The sequence below is a fragment of the Cynocephalus volans genome, chromosome 11 (genome assembly GCF_027409185.1).
Source record: "Cynocephalus volans isolate mCynVol1 chromosome 11, mCynVol1.pri, whole genome shotgun sequence".
NCBI lineage: Eukaryota > Metazoa > Chordata > Mammalia > Dermoptera > Cynocephalidae > Cynocephalus > Cynocephalus volans.
The window spans coordinates 94434161-94460830 of record NC_084470.1 but is presented as its reverse complement, the minus strand read 5'-3'; the positions used below and the strand labels follow the sequence as shown (position 1 = coordinate 94460830).

At 44.2% G+C, this 26670-nt stretch overlaps 2 protein-coding genes across 6 annotated transcripts in view; one reads left to right on the top strand and one right to left on the bottom strand.

Moving 5' to 3' along the window:
* RAF1 (Raf-1 proto-oncogene, serine/threonine kinase) overlaps positions 1–1128 on the top strand; it is a 72879-nt gene extending 71751 nt beyond the window's left edge. For all 5 annotated transcript variants that reach the window (XM_063115337.1, XM_063115339.1, XM_063115338.1 and 2 more), the window contains one exon: positions 130–1128. In XM_063115337.1, coding sequence (XP_062971407.1) covers positions 130–273 — 144 coding nt within the window. In that variant the 3' untranslated portion in view covers positions 274–1128. The remainder of the gene's footprint in view (positions 1–129) is intronic.
* MKRN2 (makorin ring finger protein 2) lies at positions 995–26319 on the bottom strand. The gene is made up of 8 exons (XM_063115342.1): positions 26204–26319; positions 14177–14305; positions 12967–13148; positions 11471–11775; positions 9713–9927; positions 7578–7688; positions 2597–2741; positions 995–2448 (listed from the first exon to the last, which is right to left on the bottom strand). The coding sequence occupies exons 1-8, from the start codon at positions 26227–26229 to the stop codon at positions 2311–2313; spliced, it is 1251 nt and encodes a 416-aa protein (XP_062971412.1). The 5' UTR covers positions 26230–26319; the 3' UTR covers positions 995–2310.
* Positions 26320–26670: the final 351 nt, after the last annotated feature.

Sequence of the window (26670 nt, the reverse complement as noted above, 5' to 3'; positions counted from 1 at the left end):
GGGAGGGGACTCGTGTCCTCCACAAGATGTTGGGGGAGGCAGGGGACAGCCTGTCTTTGGACCCTATTGAAAGCTGCTCCTGAGGAAACAAGCCCCAGCCAATCAGACCATTCTGTGGCCTTGTTTCAGATTCTGTCTTCCATTGAGCTGCTCCAACATTCTCTACCGAAAATCAACCGGAGTGCTTCTGAGCCATCCCTGCACCGGGCGGCCCACACTGAGGATATCAATGCTTGCACGCTGACCACATCCCCAAGACTGCCTGTCTTCTAGCTTTGTGCCTGCACTCAGGCCACCAGGGGAGGAAGGGAAGTCAACAGGCACCACTTTTCTGCTCCCTTTCCACAGGGGCAGAGCGCATGTTTTCAGAGTAGCTGCTGCTAAGGACCTTCCAGACTATGCACAGGCCTTAACCTCATGTTGCCTTCTTTTTTACCCCTTCTGGCCCTGGGAGCAGGAAGCCATTCATGAGGCTGCTCCGGCCTCCCTTCGGCCCGTGCTCAGGAGCCCAGCCTTCTCTGGGTGCACAAGTGGATGCCAATGGCAATACAACAGCGGGGGCCCTGGCTGTTAGCTAAAGGAGTGTTATTAGGGGAAGTAACGGTAGCAGGCAGTCCAGCCCTGATGTGGGGATACATGGACTTTGGAAATCACCTTCTGTCAATAAGGAATGCATATCACAGGAGGGACTTTTCTTCAGAGATGGTGCAGCGCCAGTTTTGCACATAACGCACCAAAACAGCCCAGGACTGCCGAGAGCCAGCCGCCCACGGGAGCCTGCTTTGGTACTATGGAACTTGGCTTTGGACACGTCCTCCTTTCGAAGCATCCAGTGCATCAGGCTCGTTTTCCCAGTGAGGCACTCGGCCTGCCCTCTCAGGGAGCAGTCTTCCGTCATGCTGAATCTCGTCTTCCAGGAGCTGCCCCTATGGGGCAGGGCCAGCCTTGTCTCTAGTCACACCATATATGTATGTAAGGAAGCCAGGAATACAGGTTTTCTTGATGATTGGGGTTTTAATTTTGTCTTTATTGCGCCTGACAAAATACAGTTATCTGATGGTTCCTCATTTATGTTATTTTAATAAAATAAATTAAGTTTAGGTTTAATGGCTGTTAAAGTAATACTGAGTTACAGCTTGAACTGTCTATTTGTTCATGCCCATTTGGAACAGAATTCAAATGGGACATAAGCCCAGAGCCTAGGCTGGGAATGAACTTAATTTAGCCTTTGTCTATGCTCTTTATAACTAAACCTTTACCAAAGAGCCCACTATAAAGATTAAGCAAAAAGCACTGTAAACTCAGGTAAGAGATCCTCTACCCATACTTTAAGCAATGTATCTTATAAAATATGCTCTCTATAGCTTTTTACAAAAATAATAGATAATTCAGGCTTGGAACAAGTCTGTTCTGACTCACAAGGTTATGCTTGCCCTTCTATTAAAACCGAGCTGATGACGTAGGACTTGCCCTCATTTCCTTTCAGGACCACTGCTGGGTCAGAGCCAGGCTTTACAGGTAAGAATAGATGACTTGTTAGCTCAGTTGGTTAAAGCGCCGTGTTACACCACCAAGGTCAAGGGTTTTGATCCCAATACAGGCCAGCCACCAAAAAAAGAATGGATGGCTTGAGTAGGAAGCATGCATTGCATAAGCACACCTGTGTTTTTGAGTCCTCAATACAACTGCCTTGATGGACAGGAGCCCCCTTAAGAGGGAAGAAGGTTTACGGTTTCACTTTGCACATATGGCAACTGGACTACTGCTCTGATTTAGGACACTTTAATAAAAACTGTGCTACAGCTGAGTAATGCTCACTTACACTGTGTGTTCTGAAAGCTCTATAAATCAAGATTTTGACCACACACTATTTAAATATGCTAGGCAAATCCACTATAAAGGAATCCTTTTATAGGGGTTGAAGAAACCTTCAGAAAGAAAAATGAATCTGCTGCTTTAGAGGCAGCTGCAGGTTTACTGTTTCTGGAGAGAAAAAGATCAAGAAGGACAGGAGCCAACTTTGTTTTAAAAGCAACGAATCAAAACAGTCCAAGTAGCTAGCTGGCTCCCCTAGTGCAACTACGATGTCAACTATAAAAATAGCAATTCCATATACTTGTTACGTTATTTTATATCCTTCCCTCTTCCATGGCTGTAATGAAGAGTGGACGAGACCAAGGGTAACTACAACCCACTCAGATCCAAGCCTTATACTGCACCTTGGGCTGCAGCACAGGGAAGCTCTGCACACCCTGGCTTGGGAACATTTCAGCCGGCTTAGTGCAAGATGCAGGGATGATCATCTACGCTTTAGGGTTCTGACGACTCCACTCCAGAAAGGTGCATGAACAGGTCCCCAAGCTCTGTCATGTCGACATCTTCAGTGTTGGGGACATGCCGGCTTTCTCGGTTCTCGATGAAATCCCAGAGCCGCACTGAATTGAAGAACTGCAAAAATAGCCAGCAAACACGCCTGGTTACTGCTGAAGGTGACATGAAGGCTGTGTAGCTTGTTCCTACACCGAGAGGGGCAGGGAACAGTACCTGGAAATGCCCACCACTAAGTGACCCTGACTAGAGACGGTGAAGTCCTTACCCTCACGGTGCCTTCAGAACTGAGCTGTTTCCGAGGCTTCTCAGGTTCTGCGAGCCGCCCGTCAGGGTAGGCATGGCGGTAAAGGCATTTGCTTCCAAATGGGCAGGTCCCCTTGCCCTGTTCAAAGTACTTACAAGCTTTTTTCCTGAAAGGCAGAAAAGAAAAAAATAAGGCTGGTGGGAAAATGAGATGAGCTACTGCCTTCTTCCATCCCCACCAGTGACACCAGAGCTAGTCATGTTATAAGTGGGGATACTGAGACTGAAAGGGGTTAAATAACTTGTCTCAGGTCATACACAGCTGGGATTCTGATTTCCAACATGTATAATATCCCCACTGGGACATGCAGCCTCACACAGAATTTAAACCTGCCTGGGACCTGCTGTGTGTGGAGCCTGTGGTGCTCCAGAGGCCCTCCAGGCAGTTACTGTGCTTCCAAGGTCACCAGGCAGCAGCCGGAGAACTAAACCAGGCCTGTGCCTCTGAGGGCCAAGGTCTGAAGCTGGGCCATTTGCCACCACTCAACTCCACCCATGTAGTTCCACCTAGGTGAGTGGCCAGCAGTGCTATCAAGAGGACCATGGACACTAGGAATTAAAAGTCACAGGGGAAGCAGTGGATTTTAGTATCTGCTTAAAGCTACAGGTCTCATTCCAATTTTCCTGTGTCCTCACCCTCTTGAGTAAGGCTGCTTCATTTGCTTTGGACCCTTTCTCAGAACAGTGTTTTTAAATGCATAAAACACATAAGTTATCAAAATTACAGTTATCAAAAAGTTCGAGTTTTCAGGGGTTGGCCTGGGGCTCACTTGGGAGAGTGTAGTACTGATAACACCAAGGCCACAGGTTCGGATCCCTATATAGGGATGGCCGGTTGGCTCACTTCATAGAGCGTGGTGCTGACACCACCAAGTCAAGGGTTAAGATCCCCTTACCGATCATCTTTTTAAAAAGTTCGTGGTCCCCCCCCCCCATCTCCGAGTTCTACCCACAGGCTCCTATGTTAAGAACCCTGCTTCTGAAGAAAATCTGAATCAAACAAATTCCCATTTATTTTTGCTCAAATGAAATTTGGCTTATCCAGTCGTAACTGACCCCTCCTGAAGAAAAGGAATAGATGTCCAAGAAACCAGAGGACCACCTGGGAGGACAGGATGGGAGAGTTGCAGAAATAAGCTGTGTCACAGCAGAAAGGGCAGGCTGCTGCTGGGGCACGTGACATGGTAGATGGGAAGGGGGTAATCCTTGACTCCAGTGGTTTTCTGTCTTCTCCAAGGGGATGGCGAGAGACCACAGGTGAAGTTCTCAGAGACAGACTGCAGAGCATATAAAGAAGAGCTCCCCGAGAGCTAGTACAACCAAGCACGGGTGGCTGGGGAGTGGATTCAAGCAGAGCAGGCATGTGGACCAGACAGATGTCTTCCAGGGCCCCTACCTGCCCCTGAGCTTCTGAGCAGACGTCAGATGTCCACTTCAGGGTATCCCAGGGCACTTGCGTTAGTAACTCATCAGGTTCAAAAAATTATTCTTTAGTCCCTAACCCCATGACAGTTGTTCTTTTTCTTCCCCAGCCTTATCTGGTCACCAAGGCCAGAGGCCTCCAGGTCACTCTCACTCCCTCTTTGTTCTCAGTTCTCATCTGACTGTTTACAAAGCATCTCCTGATCTCCCCATCCCTTCAGGTCCTCCTCTGTTGCAGCTGTCGGGACGCCATCCTCTCCTGCCTGCCTGCCACAGTCATTCCTTAATTGGTCTCCTTCCCACCCTCACCAGTTTCCAACCTCTTCACCGACCACAGAAGAGCTTCCCAAACAGTGTGTCACTCGTCATCCTGTTCTTAAAGACCACGGTCAAGCTGGGACTCGTCTTTGTCCCTGGAGGTCCTTCCACACACCTATTTCAACCTCAGGGACCATTCCCACTGCCCTTAGACACAAAATCTGCACCTTCCTGTACCCATGTCATTCCATCCCTTCCCCTCCCATAGATGGGCTCTTCCTGAATCCTGGCTCTGGGTCTCTGTATTGCCTTCCCTGATATCCTCAGGTGGATCCAAGTGCTCTGTTATGACATCTGGCTTGGGCCTCTCATGAAGAATCTGTCACCAGAAAACCTGTATCATAATTGCCTTTTTATAATTTTCCACGGGATTCTCTTACATTCTCTGCTCTACAGCCTCCAGTGGTGCTTAGCTTGAAGGTGCCTGGCCCACAGTGGCAGCTCAGCACGTTCGTGGAATGCACAAAAACAGTCCTCGAAAGAAGCAAGGCCAGGAAAGATCTAAACAGGAGTAATGAGAATTTTCCACTCCTCTTCAGCAGAGCTGCTCTCTACAGGCTGGGACCTGCATTCTTCTGCACCCAAAACAACATCAATTGAGGAAAAAATGGGAAAATGGGAAAATATCAAGACTTAGCAACTGATACGCCACATAAAGGAACCATTTAGAAAGGTAAATATAGTTCTGCTTTTAGTATGGTCAAGTAAAATTCTACCAGACTTGACCCTCCCAGAGATAACTATAAACATAAATATTTCAAAAGGACCTGAAAGCTCTGAGAATGAAAAAAATCAGGAAGAATAGAATGGCAAGGGGTGAATTAACACTTTTTGAGCAGGCCAAAGTCAGCACCATGCAGGGTGGCTAAAACTCCAATGGGAAATCCAGTTTTTCTTGCTGAAGAACCAAAAGGCAAGAGTTCACAGAAATCAGCCATTGGAAAGAGGAAGCAATCCCAAAAAGTAAGGGCCTGAGAAGGAGTGCTCCACAGGCTGTGTGTAAACTCTGCCCAAATCTTTGCCCCCAGCTAAGGATTCAAAAACTGCTGCCTGAGTTTGAGTTCAAACAATTTACTTGCTTGTTAAAAACATCAACACTTTACAGATGAACCTAAGGGAATCCAGAGTCTCCACAATGTAACATTTACAATGTTGAGGATATAATCTAAAGTGATTGGACATATGAAGAACGAGGAAAATGTGACCTGGTCTTAAGAAAAAAGATAATCAACAGAGACCAACCAACCTCAAGATAATAAGGATTTCAAGACAGCTACTCCAACCACATTCAAGGAGATGGAGAGAGAGGGGAAAAAAGATTGGAAAAGAATCTGATGAAGCAATGGCTAAAATTTCCCTAAATTTGGTTAATGACAAACATACAGATTCAGAGAATACAGAGAATATGAAGTAAACCACGCCTAGGCAAAATGTCAAAATGCAGAAAACCAGGACAAAATCTTAAAAGCAACATGAGAAAATGACACATTACCATGGGACTTACCACTGACTTCTCAGAAACTACAGAGGCCAGATTATAGTTGTAGGACATTAGCAAAGTGCTGAAAAAAAAAATGTTAACTTGGAATAATACCCATTGAAAGAGGAGGCAAAGGTGGAAAGAGGGAGACCCAGTACACAGCAAACCCTTGAACGTCATGGGTTCAAACTGCATGAGCCACCTATATGAGGATTTTTTCAATAAATATATTGGAAAATTGTGGTTAGGTATGTCATACATACCTAACCAGACGGTTAAGTAGTTTACTTAACAGTAGGCTATTAGCAGTTAAGTACTTAACTACCTACTACTTAATGGACATGCTGGAAGTGAAATTTGAATCAACTCCTTTCTCACACCCACACACCAAATTCAATCCATCAGCAATCCTTCAAACAGATCCAGAAGAATCTGACTTCTCTCCACTCCCACTCCTACTACTCTGGTCTAAGCCACTGTCATATAGTGCCTGGGTCACTGCAATAGCCTGACTGGTCTCCCTATTGCCACCTCTGCCTCCTCTTTCAGTATATTTTTAATAGATCAGCCAGAGTAGTCCTTTCAGAATATCACTCAGATCATGTCGCTCCTTTGATCAAAACCCTATGACATCTTCCCCTCTCATTCAGAACAAGCAGTGACCTACAAATCTGCCCCTCACCCTGTCCTCCTACTCTGTCCTCATCCCCAGTATTCTCCCCCACCTGCCCCTCTCCCCCGGTTACTCCTTGACATTCTTCAAACAAGCCAGATGCGCTCCTGCCTCAGTCTTTGTAGTGACTCTTCCCTCCCTCTGGAATGTTCCTCTCATTCACGGTGGCATGGCCCACTGCCTTGCCTCTTCTACGTCTTCCCTCAAGGGTAACCTCACAGAAACATTGTTGGGTCCCCAGTGAATGTAGCCCTCTTTGCTCCCTATCCCACTGGCTTTCGTGTCTCTCCTTAGTCCAGATCACCATCTAGTATGTGTTTTCCTCACTTGTCTGTTCCTTGTTATTTTCCTTCACTAGAATGTAAAGTTGTGTGAGGACTGAGATCTGTGCTTTCTTTAGTGCCATATCCCAGCACTGGAAAAGGCCTCTCAGGCTGGCTGGCTCACTTGGTTAGAGTGTGGTGTTGATAGCAACAAGATCAAGGATTTGGATGTACATACTGGCCAGCTGTAAAAACAAAAAACAAACAAAAAAGCCTATCATATAGTAGATCCTCAGTAGATATTTGTTGAATGAATGAACTGTCACGATGCCAAGTCAACCTTAGCACCAGAAACTAGGGGTCCTAGGGGACATTGCTCAGCTTAGAAACTAAACAAGTACGGGCTGGCCCGTGGCTCACTCGGGAGAGTGCGGTGCTGATAACACCAAGGCCCCGGGTTCGGATCCCATATAGGGATGGCCGGTTCGCTCATTGGCTGAACGTGGTGCTGACAATACCAAGTCAAGGGTTGAGATCCCCTTACCGGTCATCTTTTTAAAAAAAAAAAAAAAGAAAGAAACTAAACAAGTCCACATCACCATGTCCCTGCTCATCTCTTGCATTCCAGAGCCCAGCCTGATGCTTGAGAAAGGAAGAGGCTCTGAGTGGCTTCAGGCCCCCAAGATCACATTCTCGGGAGGGAGGGAAGGGCCAAAAGGAGGACAAAGACTGAAACCAGAGCCTGGCAGGCAGGCAGCAGGGTCACATCAGAACTCAAAGCACTTACCCCATCCCCTGTTTGAAAGCTTCAATCAACTCATTCTTTTTATTCTGATCTTCTACCCAGTACACACTTGGAATCACAAACTCTGATATCACACGGCATTCTGGACAAGACCTGAAATAAGAATCAGGTTAGTGAGAGATTACGTTACAATCCTGTGCATGCTCCACTACTTAACAAACGCCTTGCTCAAATGCATGACCACTACGGGAACAAATTCCAAGAGATGCTATCACAGTCACCTAAGAATCTTACCTACTACTGTTAAACACAGATTCTCCTCAACAATAAAAGGATAGGTAACCCAGTTTTAAAATGAGCAAAGAATGTGAGTAGGCATTTCTTCAAAATATCCAATAAGCACATAAAAAGATGTTCAATATCACTAGTTGCCAGGGAAATGCAAATCAAAACCACAATAAGCCTCACACCCACTAGGGATGGCTAAAATCAGAAATAAAGACAAAACAAGTATTGGAGAGGATGTGGAGAAATTGGAACCCTCGTATACTGCTGATGGGAATGTAAAATGGTGCAGCCACTTGGATGTCTGGCAGGTCCTCAGATGGTTAAACAGAGTTGCCACACAACCCAGCAATCCCACTCCTAGCTAGCTACCCAACGGAAATGAAAACATATGTTGATGAATATGCTAATTATCCTGATTAGATCATCACATATTGTATACCTGTACTGAAATATAACTCTGTACCCCATTAATATGTACAATGTTTCAATAAAAAATTAAAACATGTCCACACAAAAACTTATACATGAATATTAATTCATATTCATATGAATGTTCATACTTATAGCAGCATTATTCATAATAGCTAAAAGTTGGAAACAACCCAAATGTTTACCAGCTAATGAAGGGATGAACAAAATATGATATATCCATTCGATGGAATATTACTAAGCCATAAGAAAGGAATGAGATACTGATTCATGCTTTGACATGGACAAACCTTGAAAACATGCTAAGTAAAAGAAAACAGTCGCAAAAGGCCACATATTGTAGAACTACATTTATATGAACTGCCCAGAACAGGCAAATCTGTAGAGATGGAAACTAGATCAGTGATTATCCAGGAAATTTTTTTGGCAGCTGGCTGGTATGGGGTAGTGGTTTCCAGGGCCAGAAGGTGAGGGGAATGGGAAGTGACTGCAAATGGAGGTTTCTTTCGGGGGGTGATATTCTAAAAATAGATTATAGTGATGTCTGCATGACCCTGCAAATATACTAAAAACCACTGAACTATACATTTTTCTCTTTATAAATCTGTTATTTTACCAATTGTGTGACTTTAGGCAAGTTACTTGACCTCACCATGGTTCAAGCTTCCTATCTACAAAATGAGGTATAAAGTGAGGGTGGTGACCACAGGGCTTCTCAGAGAAGGGTCTGAACTACAGGTGTGCAGAGTTCCTGACAGCACAGAGCATGTAGTAACTGCTCTACATGAGCCAGCTCTTCCTGCCCCACTGTAGGACCAGCTGCATTCAGTATATCCCATGACCAGGCATTATGTCAAGATTTGGTATGCCTTGTCCCACTTCATCCTCAACACTCTCTCTCTCTATATATATATATATTTTTTTTAAATTTTACTTTTTTTTTTTTAATATATATTTTTAAAATTTTATTATTATTTTTTTTTAGGTTAAAAAAAGCTCAAAAAAAAAAAAAAGGTTAATAGGCAGTTACCCTAAGGGCAGACCACTAGTCACTATTAGTACTGGATTCAAACTCGGTCAACACTTTTTTACACAGATGATCTCTGCTGAGTGTCCCCTGAACACCCTGAATGCTTGATAGCAATTGTTACCCATCTTTTATAGGAAAAGGCACCTGGGCTTAGGAAGGGTAAGTGACTTGCCCAAGATCACCCAGCCAGGGGTCAGGACTCACCAGTCACTTTGCATTAAAACACCTCTGGAGAGCTGGCCAGTTAATTCAGGTGGTTAAAACATGGTGCTGATAATACCAAGGTCCAGAGTTTGATCCCTGTACCAGCCAGCTGACAAAAAACAAAACACCTCTGGAGGGCAAGGGAAGGCACCCATGTGGACAGAAGAGGGTCCCAAATCATACATTCTCCTCTGCTTCTACAGCTAAGATCCCTGGCTATACTTACTTAATGATTGGGTTTTCAAACTGCTTGGCACACCTCCACTGCCGAATGCAGGACAAGCAGTACGTGTGGTTACAGTTGGAGAGAATCCCAAATCTCCTCTCAGAAGCAGATGACTTCTCCAGGATCACTTCCATGCAGATGCTGCATACTTTGTCCTGGCTTGCCTGGAAGGCAAAGGCCTTTTCCATCTCATGTTCAAATGTTGACATGCAGATCTGAGGGACAGATAGGGAAGAGAAAAACCTTTTTAGGTTCTGGGCCACTCAGGAGCAGTGAGAGCCTGGAGAGTGGCTGCTGGCCCCACCACTACCACCAGGAACAGGAAGGAACACGGGCAGCACTGGTGTGCAAGGGCCCAGCACCTCCCGGGGCCAGGACACAAACCTCCTTCTCAGATCACAAGCACTTCAAGCCATCCATTGCCATCGAGCCCCTCGCTTTCCTAGTGTGACTTGCTCACTTTCAATTTAGAGCTCAGTCCACAGAGGTCCAAAAAGGTTGAGAGGACTGCTGTGGGGTCACAGAGTTCCTAAAGACCAGGACTCTGGGTCTCCGGGCTTCTCTGGGCACTGCCTTCCCCACTCTGAGCCACACCAATGGCAGAAATGCTGAGGCACCCTTGAGACGTGAGGCTGACAGCCCAGAGTCTCCCAAGAAAACGATCTGATGCTGTGTTCATCCACTGAGCATGCCCTGAAATCCTTCTTCGTGCTGGCACTCAAGTGACTGTAAACAGTAAGGAGCCGGGGCCCTGACCTTAGGAGCTCACAGAGCCCATTGATGTGAGACAAACCAGCTGCACAGCACAGAGACTTGCACACGGGGAGGAGGAGAAGCCCTAACTCTGCTCTCCCGAACGCTCCCTGAGAAGACAACAGCCAAAGACAGACAACCTGGATGGGCCACAGTGGGACATCTCCATGACAGATCCCGTGCTGATTCACCCCTCGCTCCCTAGAAATGTGCTGCCACTGAAGCAAGCACAAGGTGGCCCTCCCAGAGAGGGGCCCCTCCTTCAGGTGGGGCACGCTAGCAGCATCTGGTCCCTCATCAGTATGCAGCCCTAACTCCAAGTAACCCAGCCTCTGACACTGTAGCCATGAGCTACTCTCTGCCTCTTACCCATCCCCATACACAGAGCACAGTGTGAGGTACAGCCTCCAGAAACACAATGGGCATCAGCGACCTTAAAGGTCCCATCCTAACCCCTGGCTCCTCAGCGTCTATGGCTTGGCCTCCTCGAATCTTCCAAAATTCGTACTAGCTGGATCCCCACCACATGATGCATAAACCTAGGGAGGGAGGACACTGAGTTTGTAAGAGAGAGAGACACACGCATATACGCCATGATCCTGAGCCAGATCTGTTCTCTGAACTTCGCATTGCTTTATGTTTCTGATGCTGCTTCTTTTTCTCTTTATTCTAAATAATCAAAACTTGATGAGGGGGGTTTGAGGAAGGACAGGTCAGTAAAGACAGAAAAATCATGATTTGTAATAATGAATATGCTAATAAAAAAAATTGGCAAAATGACAACAGGAAAAAGAACCTGAAAATAGGATGTAAATATGCCAGGTACATAATGCAGGTGTTATTGGCAGAAAGATGCCTGTAAAAATACCAACAATTTTGTCACTTAGTACATTTCAGATTCCTTAAAACAAGTTCACACCAAGGTCAAGGGATCAGATCCCCTTACTGGCCAGCCGCCAAAAAACCACACAAAACACATTTATGCAAAGGTCTGCAACTTGATACCTTCTCATGAGCTTTCCTTTGCTCTGGGTCAAAGGGGTGCAAGACCCGTAGCCGACAGATTTCACACATTTCCCCATGTAGGTAGACACAGCCATCCCCAAACCGGCACTCCCCGGCAGCTGCGTAGGGGCACAGCTGCTGCTCGCTGCTGCAGGAGCCGCTGGCCTCCAGGTCATCGAGGCCACTTCTGATGGCATCCAGGTAGGAATGTGGCTTCATTTCCAGGATGGGCTGGGCGTTGCTGCAGCCAGCTGGACTGCTCACCATGCTCGGGTGAGTCTTCTCTTCAGCCATGCCAGAGAGATCTTAATACAAAACACACAGCACACACACAAATGAAAGCTGGCCCAAGCTTTCTGTTGAGTCATCAGTGAAAACCTGACAAATTTATTGACTATGACCTAAGGAATTCCACTCTTGGGAACACACAGCAAAAATAGGCCAAAAGGGAAAAACAAAAGGGAAATATAAAATGTTCACTGTGACATTACTTAAAAATAATAATAAACATAAATGGTAAGACAGAGAAATAACAAAATAGAACATAATATATTTATACAAAAGAATGCTAAAGTTGCTATTTAAGATTGGCGAATATGAAAATGTCAACACATGGACCAGTTAACACAAACCAAACAAAAAAACCCAGAAACATGAGTCAAAAGGAACTGAGAATGAAGTGACTAGAAGGCAGTGGACTCCTTTATACGGCCACATTACCTGTCATAAAGAGAACTGCAATAAGAGTCTGGAGCAAATCTCTGGGTCCTGAGGCCAGTGGTAAACTGCCATACGGCGACCCCTTTCTCACTCCAGGACTACTGCCTTCCTAGTGTGCTTTTCCAAGCTTTTCAGAGGCAACATACTTGACTGGATTGATTACTTAATTGCTGAGGATGGAATCTGCCTATCCTATGGTACGCAATTCCAAGAACTACAAATCCCTTCACCTGGTGAGAACAGTCAATAAAAATCACTTTAACAATTTTCAGCCTTCTTCCTTCCCAAACCCTGTTCCAGGGCACAGACCACTCCCCAGACCCTAATATGCTATTCTGTTTCCAAAGGTGCAATTAAAAATACCAAACACTGGTCAGCATAAAAACTAAGACAATGCACTGACCTAAAAGACACAGTGAAACATGCTCTTTATCAAAATATTCAGCTTTGAAAAGAGTAGCATGATGCTTCCCGCCAACTGGACAACTGCCCTAAAAAGATGGCAGTTACATGCTAACAAAAAGATCAAGTTTTATGTTTTGTCAGGCCAGACTTGGAGCTCAGCCCAGCTTTGGGCATGCAGCCAAATGCATCATCTGAATGCTCTACAGCCAAGTGGAGCCCATTCTCCGAACAGTTTTGGTGTCTCTACGTCTAGACAACCTGGAGGGGTATTAGGTTATGAGCCCTCCTGACAAGAAAAGGCCAGAAAGGAACACCAAGAACAAGCAAGACTGCTTTTCAGAAAGAGGAACAAAAGGCTTCTGCTCACTCACTTCGGTCTCTAAGTACCAATGTTCTCTTTTCACGCTTCCCAGGTTCGTTTGAGTTAGTTTTCACAACAGATGCAGTAAGGTTGGAAGGAGAGTGAGGACTGTGGAACCCCGGGGAGGGCACACTGTGGAGCATGGTGCCCACAGCACCAACAGCTGCAGCAGAGGGCCTCGTGTGATCGTATCTAAACAAAACACACAGCAGACATGTTACAGACACACTCCCCACATGTGTTGCCCACACTCCCAGACACCTACAGCCCTCTTTCTGCTCCACTTGTTGAGGTAGAGGAGAAGACAATCTTTTCCCATATTTTAAACTATCAAAGGCTCATCAATTAGTATGAACTGCCTGGCAATTCAGAGTGAGCGGTACATTTGCTATCTATCACCTATACTTAAGTGTCCTTTTGGGACTAGAGTGAGGGAGTGACCACCCAAAGAGAGCCTGAGAGTTCCAACAGATGTTGAACTGAAGCCTCCTGATGCCTGATCAGTGTTTCTTTGGCCAGGAGTCCCCAAAATGTAGATGAAAGCTAGTGTAACAGTTGGACACAGGCATCCCCAAAACGGCAGACTGGCCTCTCCTTGACTGTGTCTCTGGGGCGCCCATTGGCACGGGGAGGGCAGGGTAGACTAACTTCCAACATTCTTCACCACACAGAGGAAGGAGTGAAGGAAGCTTTGTAGTCCAGGAAAGAACAGATCAGTTCTTGACTACAAAAGCATGAACAGGTTTTGGAAATTTTTTCCTGTCTAGCAGTTACAAAACTTTCCAAAGGAGGACTCTATGTGCTTGGGGTACTTGTACCAAGAAACCTGGAAGCCACATAAATATCAAATAGAGGAATAGTTAGTAAAATGACAGTACATTATGAAATATTATAAAATTACAGTTAGGTGATAAAGTAGCAGCATAGGAAAAAGCTTATGACATGTTAAATGGGGATAAAAAACAAGATATAAAATCTTATGTATACAGTGAGTACAACTTTATAACTATATGTTCATAATAATAAGGCCTGAAAAGTGGTTTTGAAAAGTTAAAAGTAGTTTTAGGATACTGAAACTGAGGTTGTAAAATTACTTGCAATACTTTTTGTAATGTTGTTATATTTTAAATTACAATTTTCCCCTCATCAAGACCCATGCTCCAAATGAAGGACGTGAACCCTGATGGTATTCAGCTGGGGGGCAGTTGCAGAGTCCTTGCCTGCACCGAGTTCCATAGGCGCAGTATCCTTTCTGATAGTATTTGCAGATGGTAGATGGCTTGCTGTTTGCCAAATCATGTGAGAACAGGCACTGGCTTCCTTCCCGACACACACCATGCATAAAATACCTGAAGAGACAAGCATAGACACATAGCTTTCAGAAGCACACTTTGATTTGTCAAATCAGCATACTCTTCTTGAACATAGCATACAAATATTTGCTAAGCACATATCATGTATCAAGGCTCTATTCGGCACTGGAGATATACATATTTCCTTAATTCTAAGACACACTGATTTTAGATGCACCATAACTGATTTGATGACAACTTTTCTGAAAGAAAAATAAATGATCTTATAATAAGTTTCTGTTTTAAGACATACTCTCCTGATTTATTTTAAATATGTAAAATGTGAGCCTCATAATTGAGAAAATACTCTGAAAAACTGCTCTCTCTGTTCTCATGGAGCTTAAAGGGTATGAAAGTAATGGAGTCAGAGACACCTGGGCTCAAGACCCAGCTCTGCCACCTACCACCAAGACACAAAACCAACTTCCCTGGGCCTCACTACCTTTATCTAATAAAATGAAGATTACACCACCACCTCACTGGGTTGTGTTGAGGATCAAATAAGACAGTGTGGCATCAAAAGAATGTTCCACTGAGATATGGAATCCTGGCCTTGAAGTAGGGTAACCGGGAGGCATTTTCATTCTGTCCAGCTGGAGTACAGAGGCCTGGGTAAATGCTCAGAGCAAACAGCAGAGACCCAGAGGGACATGCCTTGGTACTGAGGCTAGACTAGTCCTAGAGTAATATAGTATTTCAGACCCATCCTAACAAAGCTTAAAAACATGTTTTAAAAGGATCAAGCTGACAGCAAGTAATTTATTGTGAGCCAAAACAAACTAACACTCTTTAAAGGAAGACAATAAATCCAAATGCTCAGAAACACTCACAATGTTAAGCATATCCAATAAAAAATTACTAGCAATGCCATAAAGCAGAAAAATGTGACTCATAATCAGGAGAAAAATTAATAACAGGAATGACAGAGATGATGGAATCAGCAGACAAGGACCTTAAAAACAGCTATTATAAATATGCTCAATATGCTGAAGGATTTAAAGGAAAACATGAATATAATGTGGAGAGAAAAGGAACATATATAAAAGAAACAAATGGAACTTCCAGAAATGAAAATTACATTGGATGAGCTTAGGAGATTAGACACTACAAAAGAAAAAAATCAGAAAACTTGAAGACATAGCAATGGAAACTAAACTGAAGCAGAAAAAGAGAGAATAGATTTTTGCTTCTGGCTATGAAGGAGTACAGAACTTGAATGAGAAAATGGGACACAACATGTGAAACAACTGCTTTCAGACAATGGACAAAAAGCAATACAAGACTGGTCCTTGAAAGAAGAGAAGCACGGAGGTGAGCCCCATGGTCAGCTTGACTTTCTACCCAGAAGGCACATTCTGGGTCATGGTGCAGGGAGGGGACCCCCAGGCAAAGTGCAGCAGTCTTGCTGAGTTGAAGAGACAGAGACTGGAGTCCAGGGAGGCTGAGGGGGGCTCTTTAAAGAGCCTGTAAATAGAACCACACATAATCAATTAACTTTTGATGAAGATGTCAAGGTAATTCAGTGGGGGAAAAAACAGTCTTTTCAACAAATGATGCTGGACCCATTATCTATATGGAAAAAATTTAACTCAAATATTGTGTGTCTGCTGATGAGACCCAACATGAAGTCCACAACATAACCTGCGATGTATTCTAGCCCGAAACATTTACTTGGATCCAACAAAACTCCAGATCTAGCTCCCAGTCTATGGGAAATACAGGGGATTGGGAACAAGCTAAAAGACATCACGAGGAAGCAACGACATAAATGCCACACAGGCTGCATGTGGGACAACTCAGTTTAACAACTGAGTGCCAGATAAAAAAGGGGGGCTGGGTTTGGAAAACAGTTTGACAGTTTCTCAAAAACATAAACATAAATCTACCACAGGGCCCAACAATTCCACTCCTAAGTGTTTACCCAAGAAAATGAAAACATGTCCCTATAAATACTTGCACATGAATGTTCACAGCAGCATTGTGCATAATAGCCAAAAAGTGCAAACAACCCAAATGTCCATCAGCTGACGAATGGATAAATAAAATGTCATACATACATACAATCGGCTATCATTTGGCCATAAAAGGAATGAAGTACTGACACATGATACAACATGGATGAACCCTAAAAACATTATGCTAGGTGAAAGAAGCCAGACACAAAAAATCACATGTTGCATGATTCCATTTACATGCAATGTTCAGAAAAGGCAAATCTACAGGGACAGAAAATAGATCAAGTGGTTGCCTAGAGATAGGGAAAGGGGAGATGGGGAGTGACTGCTTATGGGCACAAGGGGTCTTTTTTGGGGTGACAGGAGTTTCCTAAAATTTAACTGTGGTGATGGTTGTACAATTCTGTAGATTTACTAAAAATCTTCGAATTCTATACTTCTGTTTTGAAAAAGGAAGAAGAAAAGGAGGGGGCTATGCTAGGTTAGTAGGCAGAATACAAGGAACATAATTTAATCCTGGATTATATTCAGGACAAACCAGATATAAAAAACATTTTGAGGACAACTGGGGAAATTTGAGTATGGACTACATATTAGATAAAATGAAAATTTATTGACATGGAAAGCTGAAGATTATTAACTGGAAAGAGCAGATTATAAAACATAATATACAGTAAAATGGTGCTGCCACTATGGAAAATAGTATGGTGGTTACTCAGAAACTTAAAAATAGATTTATCATATGATCTAGCAATTCCACTTTTGGCTATATACACAAAATAACCGCAAGTGGGGACTCAAATATTTGCACACCCAAGTTCACAGCAGCATTATTCACAAGAGCCAATATGTGGAAACAACCCAAGTGTCCATTGATGGATGAGTGGATAAACAAAACGTGGTGTACCCATACATGAAATATTTTTCAGCCTTAAAAAAGAAGGAAATTCTGACACATGCTACAACATGGATGAACCCTGAGGACATTACGTAAAATAAACCAGTCACAAAAAGACAAATATTCCACATATATGAGGTATCCAGAAGAGCCAAATTTGCAGAGACAGAAAGTAGAATGGTGGCTATGAGGAGCTGAGGAGAGGGAGAAATGGAAACTGTTGTTTAACGGTATCATTTCAGTTTTGCAAAACACAGAGTTCTGAAGATTGGTTACACAACAATGCAAATGTACATAACTCTACAAAACTACAGACTTAAAAACGGTTAAGATAGTAAGTTTTATATTATGTATACTTTACTACAATAAAAAAATTAAAAACCAACAAATACAATGTGATCTCATTTGAGCATGAAATCATAAAGGCATACATACACATGTATTTTTTAAATCTGGAAAGATACATAATAGTGTGTGAAGAGTGCTGATCCTTTAGTGTAAGTTATATGATATTTTTATCTTCTTATTTTTGCTGATCTGTACATTCTAACATTTCTACCATGAACACATACTACTTTTGTAATAACAAAAGGTTGTTATAGTTTTAAAAATTATAAAGACCAACCAATACTGAGAAGGGTGTGGTTAAAAATTATGTAAAATGCTCAGTACAGTACCTATCCCATAGTAGATACCCAAAAAAGTTCAGCTCTCATTAAAGTCCAGTAAAGGACGCTGACTATAAACTGACAGTTATAAGAGTGATGTGTGCTTTACTACAATGTAGGTAGAGCACTGGGGAAGCAGAGAGAAATATATCAGGGACTGAGGGAGGGCAATGTCCCAGAGGAGGCCATGCCCGAGCAGAGTCTTCAAGATCAAGACTTCAAATTTGCAAAGTGGAAGGCGCTGGATGGGAGGAGTATGTTCCAGAAAGAGAGAACAGCAAGAAAAAAGGCAGCAAAGTGAGACAGGTGAAGCAGGTAGGCAGGCCTGCTGAGACCCGAGACTGGAGACATCACTATCCCAGCTGTGCCAAGATACCCTGAGGTCAGCTGCAATACAGATGCTCTATGTGAGTGCCTCAAAACCAGGGATCAAGTAAGCTTAGGAACCCACAAGGTCTAGACTCTCTCTGAGATTTACAACAGACAGTAGCAGAGGAAAGGTTCGGAGAGTCCTGCAGACTCTTATTCAACACACTGTTTCCCAGGCCTTTTTCAGAAAGGTCCCTTAAGCTGCAGGGTGGAAGACAGGCTGCAGAGGTTGAAACTGGAGGAGAAGAGACCATTAGAAGGCTGCTACAGTGTGCATACTGGGAGGGCATTAAAAAAAACAAAATTGTCAGTTTATTAAAGGCTAAGGAAATCTTGCTATGAAACTCTTCTTTGAAAAAAGCTTTATCTATGAAATCGTTTTCACTTATTTAAAGCACATATTATGGAAATTTTCTAACATATGCAAAATAGAACAGTAGAATGAACTCCTGAAATGTACATAATACCAGCTTTTCTTCAACCAACTCACAACCAATCTGGTTTACCCTCCTCTCCTGTATAATTTTGACAGTTTACGCTTGGTAAAGAGGGGTAACTTACACACACCTTGAAAGAAGACTTTTGGGGAAAGACGGCCCTCCCTCCAAACAAGTACATTATGAGAAATATATGAAATGAGAAAAAATATAAAAGATATGACAAATAGTAACTATCAATCCTCTGTTCACCTCCTTTATCTCATTTAATCCTTCTATCACCATGAGGAATATTATTACAAACCCCATGATGCAAATAGGAAAGCTGAGGCTCAGAGAGGTGAGATGACTTGCAGAAGATCTAACTGCAAGGTACAGGGACTCCAACTCTGGTCTTTCCATACCCGGACCTTTCCCCACCTAGATCTACTTCGCTATCACAGTGCCTTTGTCCATACCGCAGCCCCTGACTAAAATGCCACACCCCATCTTTCACCTCACTAAATTATTATAACCCTTTTCTCCTTGACCAGCGTGAGTCCTGGCTGATCCAAGAAGCCTCCCTACATCTCTCCAGGCCACAGACTCACCACCTGGTGGCATCCACACAGTATGCTGCTTCCCAGTCTGGGGTCCCAGACCCCAGGGAACTACTGCTTTTGAATATGGAGTTGGGAACATCTGGTCTCTAGTGAAGAATGCCTGGGGATAACTTCAGGAAGGCACAGCTGGGACATGACTAAATGCAAGTGAATGCAAAAAGCCTAAACCTAACCTGATTTTGTCTGAACTGGAAAACAGAACTAGACAACGGAAGGAAGGGAGTGGTCTCTAGAGAGCATCAGGAAGACCCAAGAGGCCCAGAATGCCAGTGCCTCCAGAGAAAGGGTACTAGTGAACACAAATGACCAATTCACACTGCATATCTGCCCCTGACAACGGACCTGGAAGGTGCCTCAGCTGGACACCACATGAGCTGAAGATCTTCCATCCCTCCTTGCTTACCAAGCAAACTTCTTTCTTCACCTGTTTGTCTACCCAAAAGCAGATAAAGTGCTGACCAGGCCCACCTGATGGTTTCTCACCCCCCATGGAGATGATAAAAGGATATGTCAGTCTCTGAGTTTGGCTAGCATGAGCCACCTGTACGTACATAACAGAATCAAATTTCTGAGACTGCAAAGACAAGAACTGGACCTAAGTGACTATACCACAGTACCATCCTATAGGATCTTCTCTAGGTAGTCAACTCGGCTTTCCCCAGGGAACACCCCCTTGGGAGTCTACCATTACATCAGACACTGTACAGTAACTTGCTATAAGGTTGCTATGGGTTTACTTTAAAAAAAAAAAAAAGGAAATTAAAAAGAAAAAGCACAGAACAGAACCTGGCAAACTAAGAGTACTCTCTGTTAGAAACTTAAAGGGAACTTAAGAAAAAAAAAAGGTCTATTCCAAAGAGTTCATGCTACTCATGATACTTAAAAGTGCACAGGATTTTTAAAAGTGCACAGATTTTTATTTTTATTTATTTTTTTTATTATTTATTTATTTATTTATTTATTTTTTAAAAGATGACCGGTAAGGGGATCTTAACCCTTGACTTGGTGTTGTCAGCACCACACTCAGCCAGTGAGCGAACCGGCCATCCGTATATGGGATCCGAACCCGGGGCCTTGGTGTTATCAGCACCGCACTCTACCGAGTGAGCCACGGGCCGGCCCGTGCACAGATTTTTAAAAGTGCACAGGAAAGAGTTACCATAGTAGGTCTGAGACTGCTATCCTTAGAAAGGCCTGCTTCCGAGGCTGGCCCTTGCCTGGCATCTGGGAACTTGGCTGGTAAACAGTTCCCTACACTGATATAAAATTTCCCTAAATAATGAGAGTGGCTCATTATTGTTTGTATTATTTGTACAAACAATGTGGTTTATGCTGAACACCTGCTTTCCTTTGGGATTCTGGAATTTTGGTGCATGCTAGGCTGAGGGTGCCTACATGACCAGCCTGGGCACTGAATCTCTAATGGGCTTCTCCAGGCACATGTTGCTCCATTTTTGTTGCTGGGAGAAGAGTGTACTGTGTGACGGAGGAAGAGAACATGCGAAGCCTGCACACGGGTTCCTCCAGACCCTGCCAGTGTCTTCTGCACTCAAGATCTGGCTGTGACTCTTGACTATGTCACTGTAATTATCTTAGCCTTCAGTACAACTATATGCTGAGTCTACAAGTCCTCCTAGCCAATCTCTGGATGTAGGGGTGGTCTTGGGGATCCCAGACATAAAAGTATATTATACATCTTAACAGTCTGATAATTCTTCTTGAGAAATGCTACTCAAGATTGCAACATTATTTCAATTGTCCTCAACTATAGTAATCTTTGATCTCTGAAGGCATAATAATAAAAAAAATCAGTGCTAAGAGCCAAGTCTGAATGACAAAGAGGTACCAGGATTGGTAAACTCGTAATTACCAGAAGAGAACAGGTTCACGGTAGCTATATGAACAGCTCCACAAAAGTGAGATCTAACAAATATTTCATAGTTTCTTTTGGAGAAACAACGCCAGAAAAGTTCCTGAAAGAACCAGGGTGGAAGACTACCAGAGATCCTCTTCCAGATACTATTTGTTAACCAGGCAGGCAAGAATTATTTTTTCAGATCCTATAAGGATGCTTTTTATAATTCTACCACCATCTCCCATAAGCCCTGTTCAGAAAACTTGCCTTCCAAACTGAGCTTACTAATTATCTTTTCCATTAAAAGATCAAATATTTAACTGCTGACCAGAGCTTCTAGTTAGTTTGCCACTTATAAGCTGGTGACTTCATGCAAGCCACTTTACTTCTATAAGTGACTGAGCTGAGATTTAAACAGGTTCAAAAATAACTTCTAGACCACCACCACTGCCTTCAAGAAAGGCAAGAGTGAAACAAGTGTTACATAAGAGGTGAAGCCAGCCCAGTCCTATTTTTGTAGCAAGTCACTATTTCCAATCCTTAGTGACAAACACAAAACCACCTTGAGCCCACCCTGCCTGTTCTTTGTGGCATTTCTGTCATCTGTCTCCAGTCATTCCTCTCCATCTATGTGGTACTAAGCTTAATCCAGGCCTCTTACATATTGCACTTTGTAATAAATTTCCAACTGCTCATCCTTCCTGATGGACAAACCACCCCTTACATCTTCCAAGAGAGAGGACTGAGACATGAATGGGTTGGAGTGGGGTGTTTGACTACAACTGGAAGGAGAAATATGTAGCTAGAGACTCAGAGTAGGGAAGTTCTTTCTGGGGGACACTCGAAAGGTCCAAAGGGATCTGTTATCCTGGGAGACCCCAAAAGATCGTTTCTGGGCCGGCCCGTGGCTCACTCGGGTGAGTGTGGTTCTGACAACGCCAAGGCCACGGGTTCGGTTCCCATATAGGGATGGCCGGTTGGCTCACTGGGTGAGCGTGGTGCTGACAACACCAAGTCAAGGGTTAAGATCCCCTTACCAGTCATCTTTAAAAAAAAAACAAAAACAAACAAAAAAAAAAGACCGTTTCTGACAGTATGGCTATTATACATTGCAAAGGATACTAGGTTCACAACCGGCCACAGAACCACTGGTTTCTTGCAAGCTCTTCAATGGCGCCTCTCTCTTTACCAAAACGTTTTTGCAAATCATTTCCAAATTACCCAATTTGCATTCTCAAAGTCTCTTTTCTTTACATTTTCCTACATATATTCACAGGCTAAAATTTCATGGCTGTACTGCTTATGATAGTAGATCCTTTGAGAGGGAAAGGAGGGAATACTAGGTGCTGTGGTAGGCTTGAAATAAATGTATTGATTAGAGGTGGGAATGAAATATAGTGTGGAGGTTGAGTGAAGATCCTGAAGTCTGACTGCTTGCTATGTGACCTTGAGCAAATTATTTCAATCTCTGAGCCTCAGTTTACCCATCTGTAATATCATTATAACTCCTGAACTTACTTCACAGACTGCTGTAATAGACCACTGTGAGGTTTAACTATGACAATGCATGTAAGTGCTCAGCCTAACACATAATAAATGCTCTAAGATGGTCTGCTGCTATTATTTAAAATTTCAACCAACCCTGCTGGTTAGGCATTACCATCTTGATTTTACAGATGAGGAAATCATGGCACCGGTGGTACAAGGATCAGAATCCAGAAATGCCCAACTCTGGAGCTCAAGCTCTTTCTACCACTTACTGGCAGACAAGATCCCCCATGTTTTGTGACTTTGAAAGAATCAAAAGCTCTAGGCTTGACTATCTCAGAAAACTGAAATTCTAAGTCTTCTACTAGCGAATATGAGACAGAAGAAATCTCTACTACATCGGGAGGGGAAAAAAGAAACTGGTTATCAAGCTATAATAAAGGTCTGTACCAGGGCTTTGAAAACATATTGGTAGACATAGGGAGACGGTTAGGGAATAAAATCAGCAAAAATGATCCCTAGATTGAGATCCTGGGTAGAGTGGCATGTCAAGGAATGAGGAGAAGTGACTGATAGCATAACTGTCATTCTTGCCATTCCAGGCAATAAACACATGGAGTGTCTTTGTCATTAGGTTTGGGAATCCTAGCATTGATATTCATTTCTCAGAGGAACATAATGCATATTTGAATGGAAGCAGAACTGACTCTTTGCTCTGTGACCATTCAGAATAAGCATGTACATTACATTCCACAATCAGGAAAACAAACCCAAAAACACTTTGCAACCTGAGATAAACCAAAAAAGACAGCTGAGTACCCTGCTTAGATCTGGTCCCCCAAATAAATCAGACCTTGAACATTTCCTGTGAGTTACCAATGTCTGGAGACAAGGCCTTTGTGAATAAGATAATAAAGGGAGGAAAGCTTTCCCACCATGAACATGCTAATGTGAACTTGGTACTCTTGGCAAATATTGTAACTTTTTCCATTTAAATATCTGCTCTGGTTTTTTATTTGGCAAAGTAGTCATTGGGAGCCTTGACTCCTCCAAACTCCTTTGCAAATAAATTTCTTCTCCTTTCTACATGTTTTTGTATGCGTTGTCCTTTTATTAAAAGCTTTGGAAAGTCCTACAAGAAACGGAGGCCATACAGTCTTACAGCATGAACTCTGATGTCACACCTCTGTCACGTGGAAGGTGAATGACCTTGGGCAAGTCACTTCAATGCTCAGGCTCAGTTTCATGGATTACACACCATATGACTGATAGAGCACCTGAAAGTGCCCCTGGCACACCATAAGTCCCCCAACAAACACTAATCAGTATTTAATAATAACAACAACAATAATAATAACAGAAGTGATCCTTTCCCAACATTCCAACCCACTCTTAGCTTTTATGTAGCAACATCCTGCAGGACAACCCTGTTTGGGAAACAGAATTAAAGCTTTCAGGTCAGGATATTTCCAGGTGCAGAAGGAAAAAACCAAGATTACCCTGATTTACATTCTCATTCCTGCACTAAGATGTGAAAGTTTGTGTAAGTCTCAAGTCTTTCTGAGCATAAGGTTTCCTTATCTGTAAAATTAGATACTGCACAGAGTTGAGATTCAACCAGAAAGCATTAAATAAATGAGCACTGTTTTGTGGACACATTTTAGGAGCAGAAGATGGGAATGGTAGAATTAAACCACAAAGCAAGTGGAGGAATAGAGGTTTTTCTAGGTAGCTAGAATCTGCTTTACAGCGCATGTTGGGAAAATATAGGAAAACGGTCAGGGCTCCTCAGATGTTCAGAATCTTGCCAAGCATTTGATGTAAATATGCACATGCGCCCAGATGTTCCTTCCTTGGTTATTCTTTAACGTAATTGCACATGCGCACCTGGGTGTCCTGGGTTAGGGACTTACGTATAAAGGATGAGTGGTTCTGATCCACAGCGCCCCCCACCCCTACCCCTGTGATGCCCCGGAGAGGGCGATGGGGAGACCGCTATTGCTGCTGGAGACTGTTGCTGCCAGTGTCCCCGGGACCCTCCGTGAGGCCACCGCCACCATAGGACCTGTAAGCTGCTGCTGCAGTTGCTGAGGACTGAGCTCACGTCGTCTGCCAACGGCCCCCAGGATCTTTCCCAATTACCTAGCGTGGACCTGCGTGTGAGGGGTCTGGTAACCCAGCCTGGCTTGTGAGGGGTCTGGTGACCCAGTCTGTACAATGGGTTTGAAGGGTCTGAGCCCTAGCCCAGACAATATAAATGGAAACTTAGCATAACTAAAATAATAAAACATTTTGGCTTTAGTTATGATATATGCCTTACTCAACAACTGGCGTAGTTGTGCAGCTTTACAGTGCACAATGCTCTAGGAACCTTCCTCCAATCGGGGAAACTTTACACAAATAAAGTAAATACACATACACAGTCGTCTTCACAAAAGACTTTCTAGTACAAATAGCTTACTAAAAATCTTTTTATAGACACTAGGTGCAAATTTCTGACAACTGCTTAACATAAGCCACCTGAGCCTTATTAAACTGGCTGAACAGTTAACAGACACTAATGCTAACAGAAAACTTTTTACATAGTCACTTCTTAGTTATTCATATTAATGAAGAGAAGTAACAACATAGATGATACATAAATAGACTATTACATAATCAAACTATATGATTTTTTCGCAATGCTTCCCACATAGGTTTTACTGAAGCCAGTTACTAAAATAAAATTTTTACTTTCCAAGCATACAGTGCAATAGGACTGCAAGCTTACCAAGGAATGAGTGTGACACAATCCAACCATTTCTATCTCACAGTTTAGCCATCTGGTTTTTTTGTTGTTGTTGTTGTTGTTTTGGCGGCTGGGCGGAATGGGGATCCGAACCTTGACCTTGGTGGTTTATCTATTTTCTATTACATCCATTACCATTGCATTTCTCCTCGTAAATAGCTCTCGTAAGATGCTATCACTTAATCTCTTTCACTCTGTTTCCTGCACTGTAAAACGGGGATAATATCTCCTTAGTACTGTTATTGTTTGTGATAATTTAAAGGACTTGGAGATAATGTGGGGAGCTTAACGGACTCACAGGAAACGCTCCTGCCGTCATGATGTTCCGCACACCGACTCTTACCTGCTAACGCCCTGCAAGTTTAGGATGCAACTGGGTACTCAAACTCTTGGGATGCGAAGAGGGCTTCCGAGCCCCAGCTTCTCTGAGGTCCTTACGACCGATAAATAACCCACTCCTGCGTGGGATCCCCATTTGTAAATGGCCTCTTCGTGTCCCTTTACTCAACTCCAAATCTCCTTTTCCAGTTCAACTGGAAGCCCCAGAGCCCCGGGCCCGGGCCCGAGCGCGGCCCTGGCCAGCACATCCTAACTCCGGGCCCCCAGAGCCAGGCTTCCAACTCGCGGCGCGGCCCCCGCGCGGGCCTCGGCCACCACACACCGCCACGCACCCGCCCGACCCCGGGCTCGGGCCGCAGCGCTGGCTCCGCCTTGAAAAGCCTCACAGAGAACAGGGGAGGAACTTTCCACGAGTCCAGCTCCAGCCTCAGTTTCCCTGGCGGCGAGACTGAGGAGCGGCCCGACATTCCCAGACCCCGCGGCGCCGCGCACTGACCTGCAAGTGACCTGCTTGGTACTCATGGCGGTTGGGCTTGGGGGCAATCGTCGCGCCGCCACCTCTAGCCGCTGCCGCCGCCGCCTCAGCCCGGCCCACCCAGCGCAGCCGCATCACGCCGGCGCGCACCGCCCCTCCCGTGTGGCACTTTTGAAGCGCCGGCCGGAAACCTCGCCGCCGTCACAATTGGTTCCGCACCGGGGATGGGGTCGGGCGGTCCCCCCATCCCCGCCCTCCGTGTCCGGCATTCCCAAGCCTCCCCGGCGGAGGCTGGCCGGCACCCTAGTCCTGCCAGTCTTAACCCGGGTGCGAACTGTTGCTTCCTACGATTCTACCCTCATCTCCAAGAACACCGGTTAGCGACCTATCCCGCTCCTGGAGTCACCTCGCGCCTCCCGGGCCGAGCTCCCGCCTCTCCTCTGCGCCCCTCAGTCCCAGATGCTCCTGCCCTCCCAGACTGCACTCCC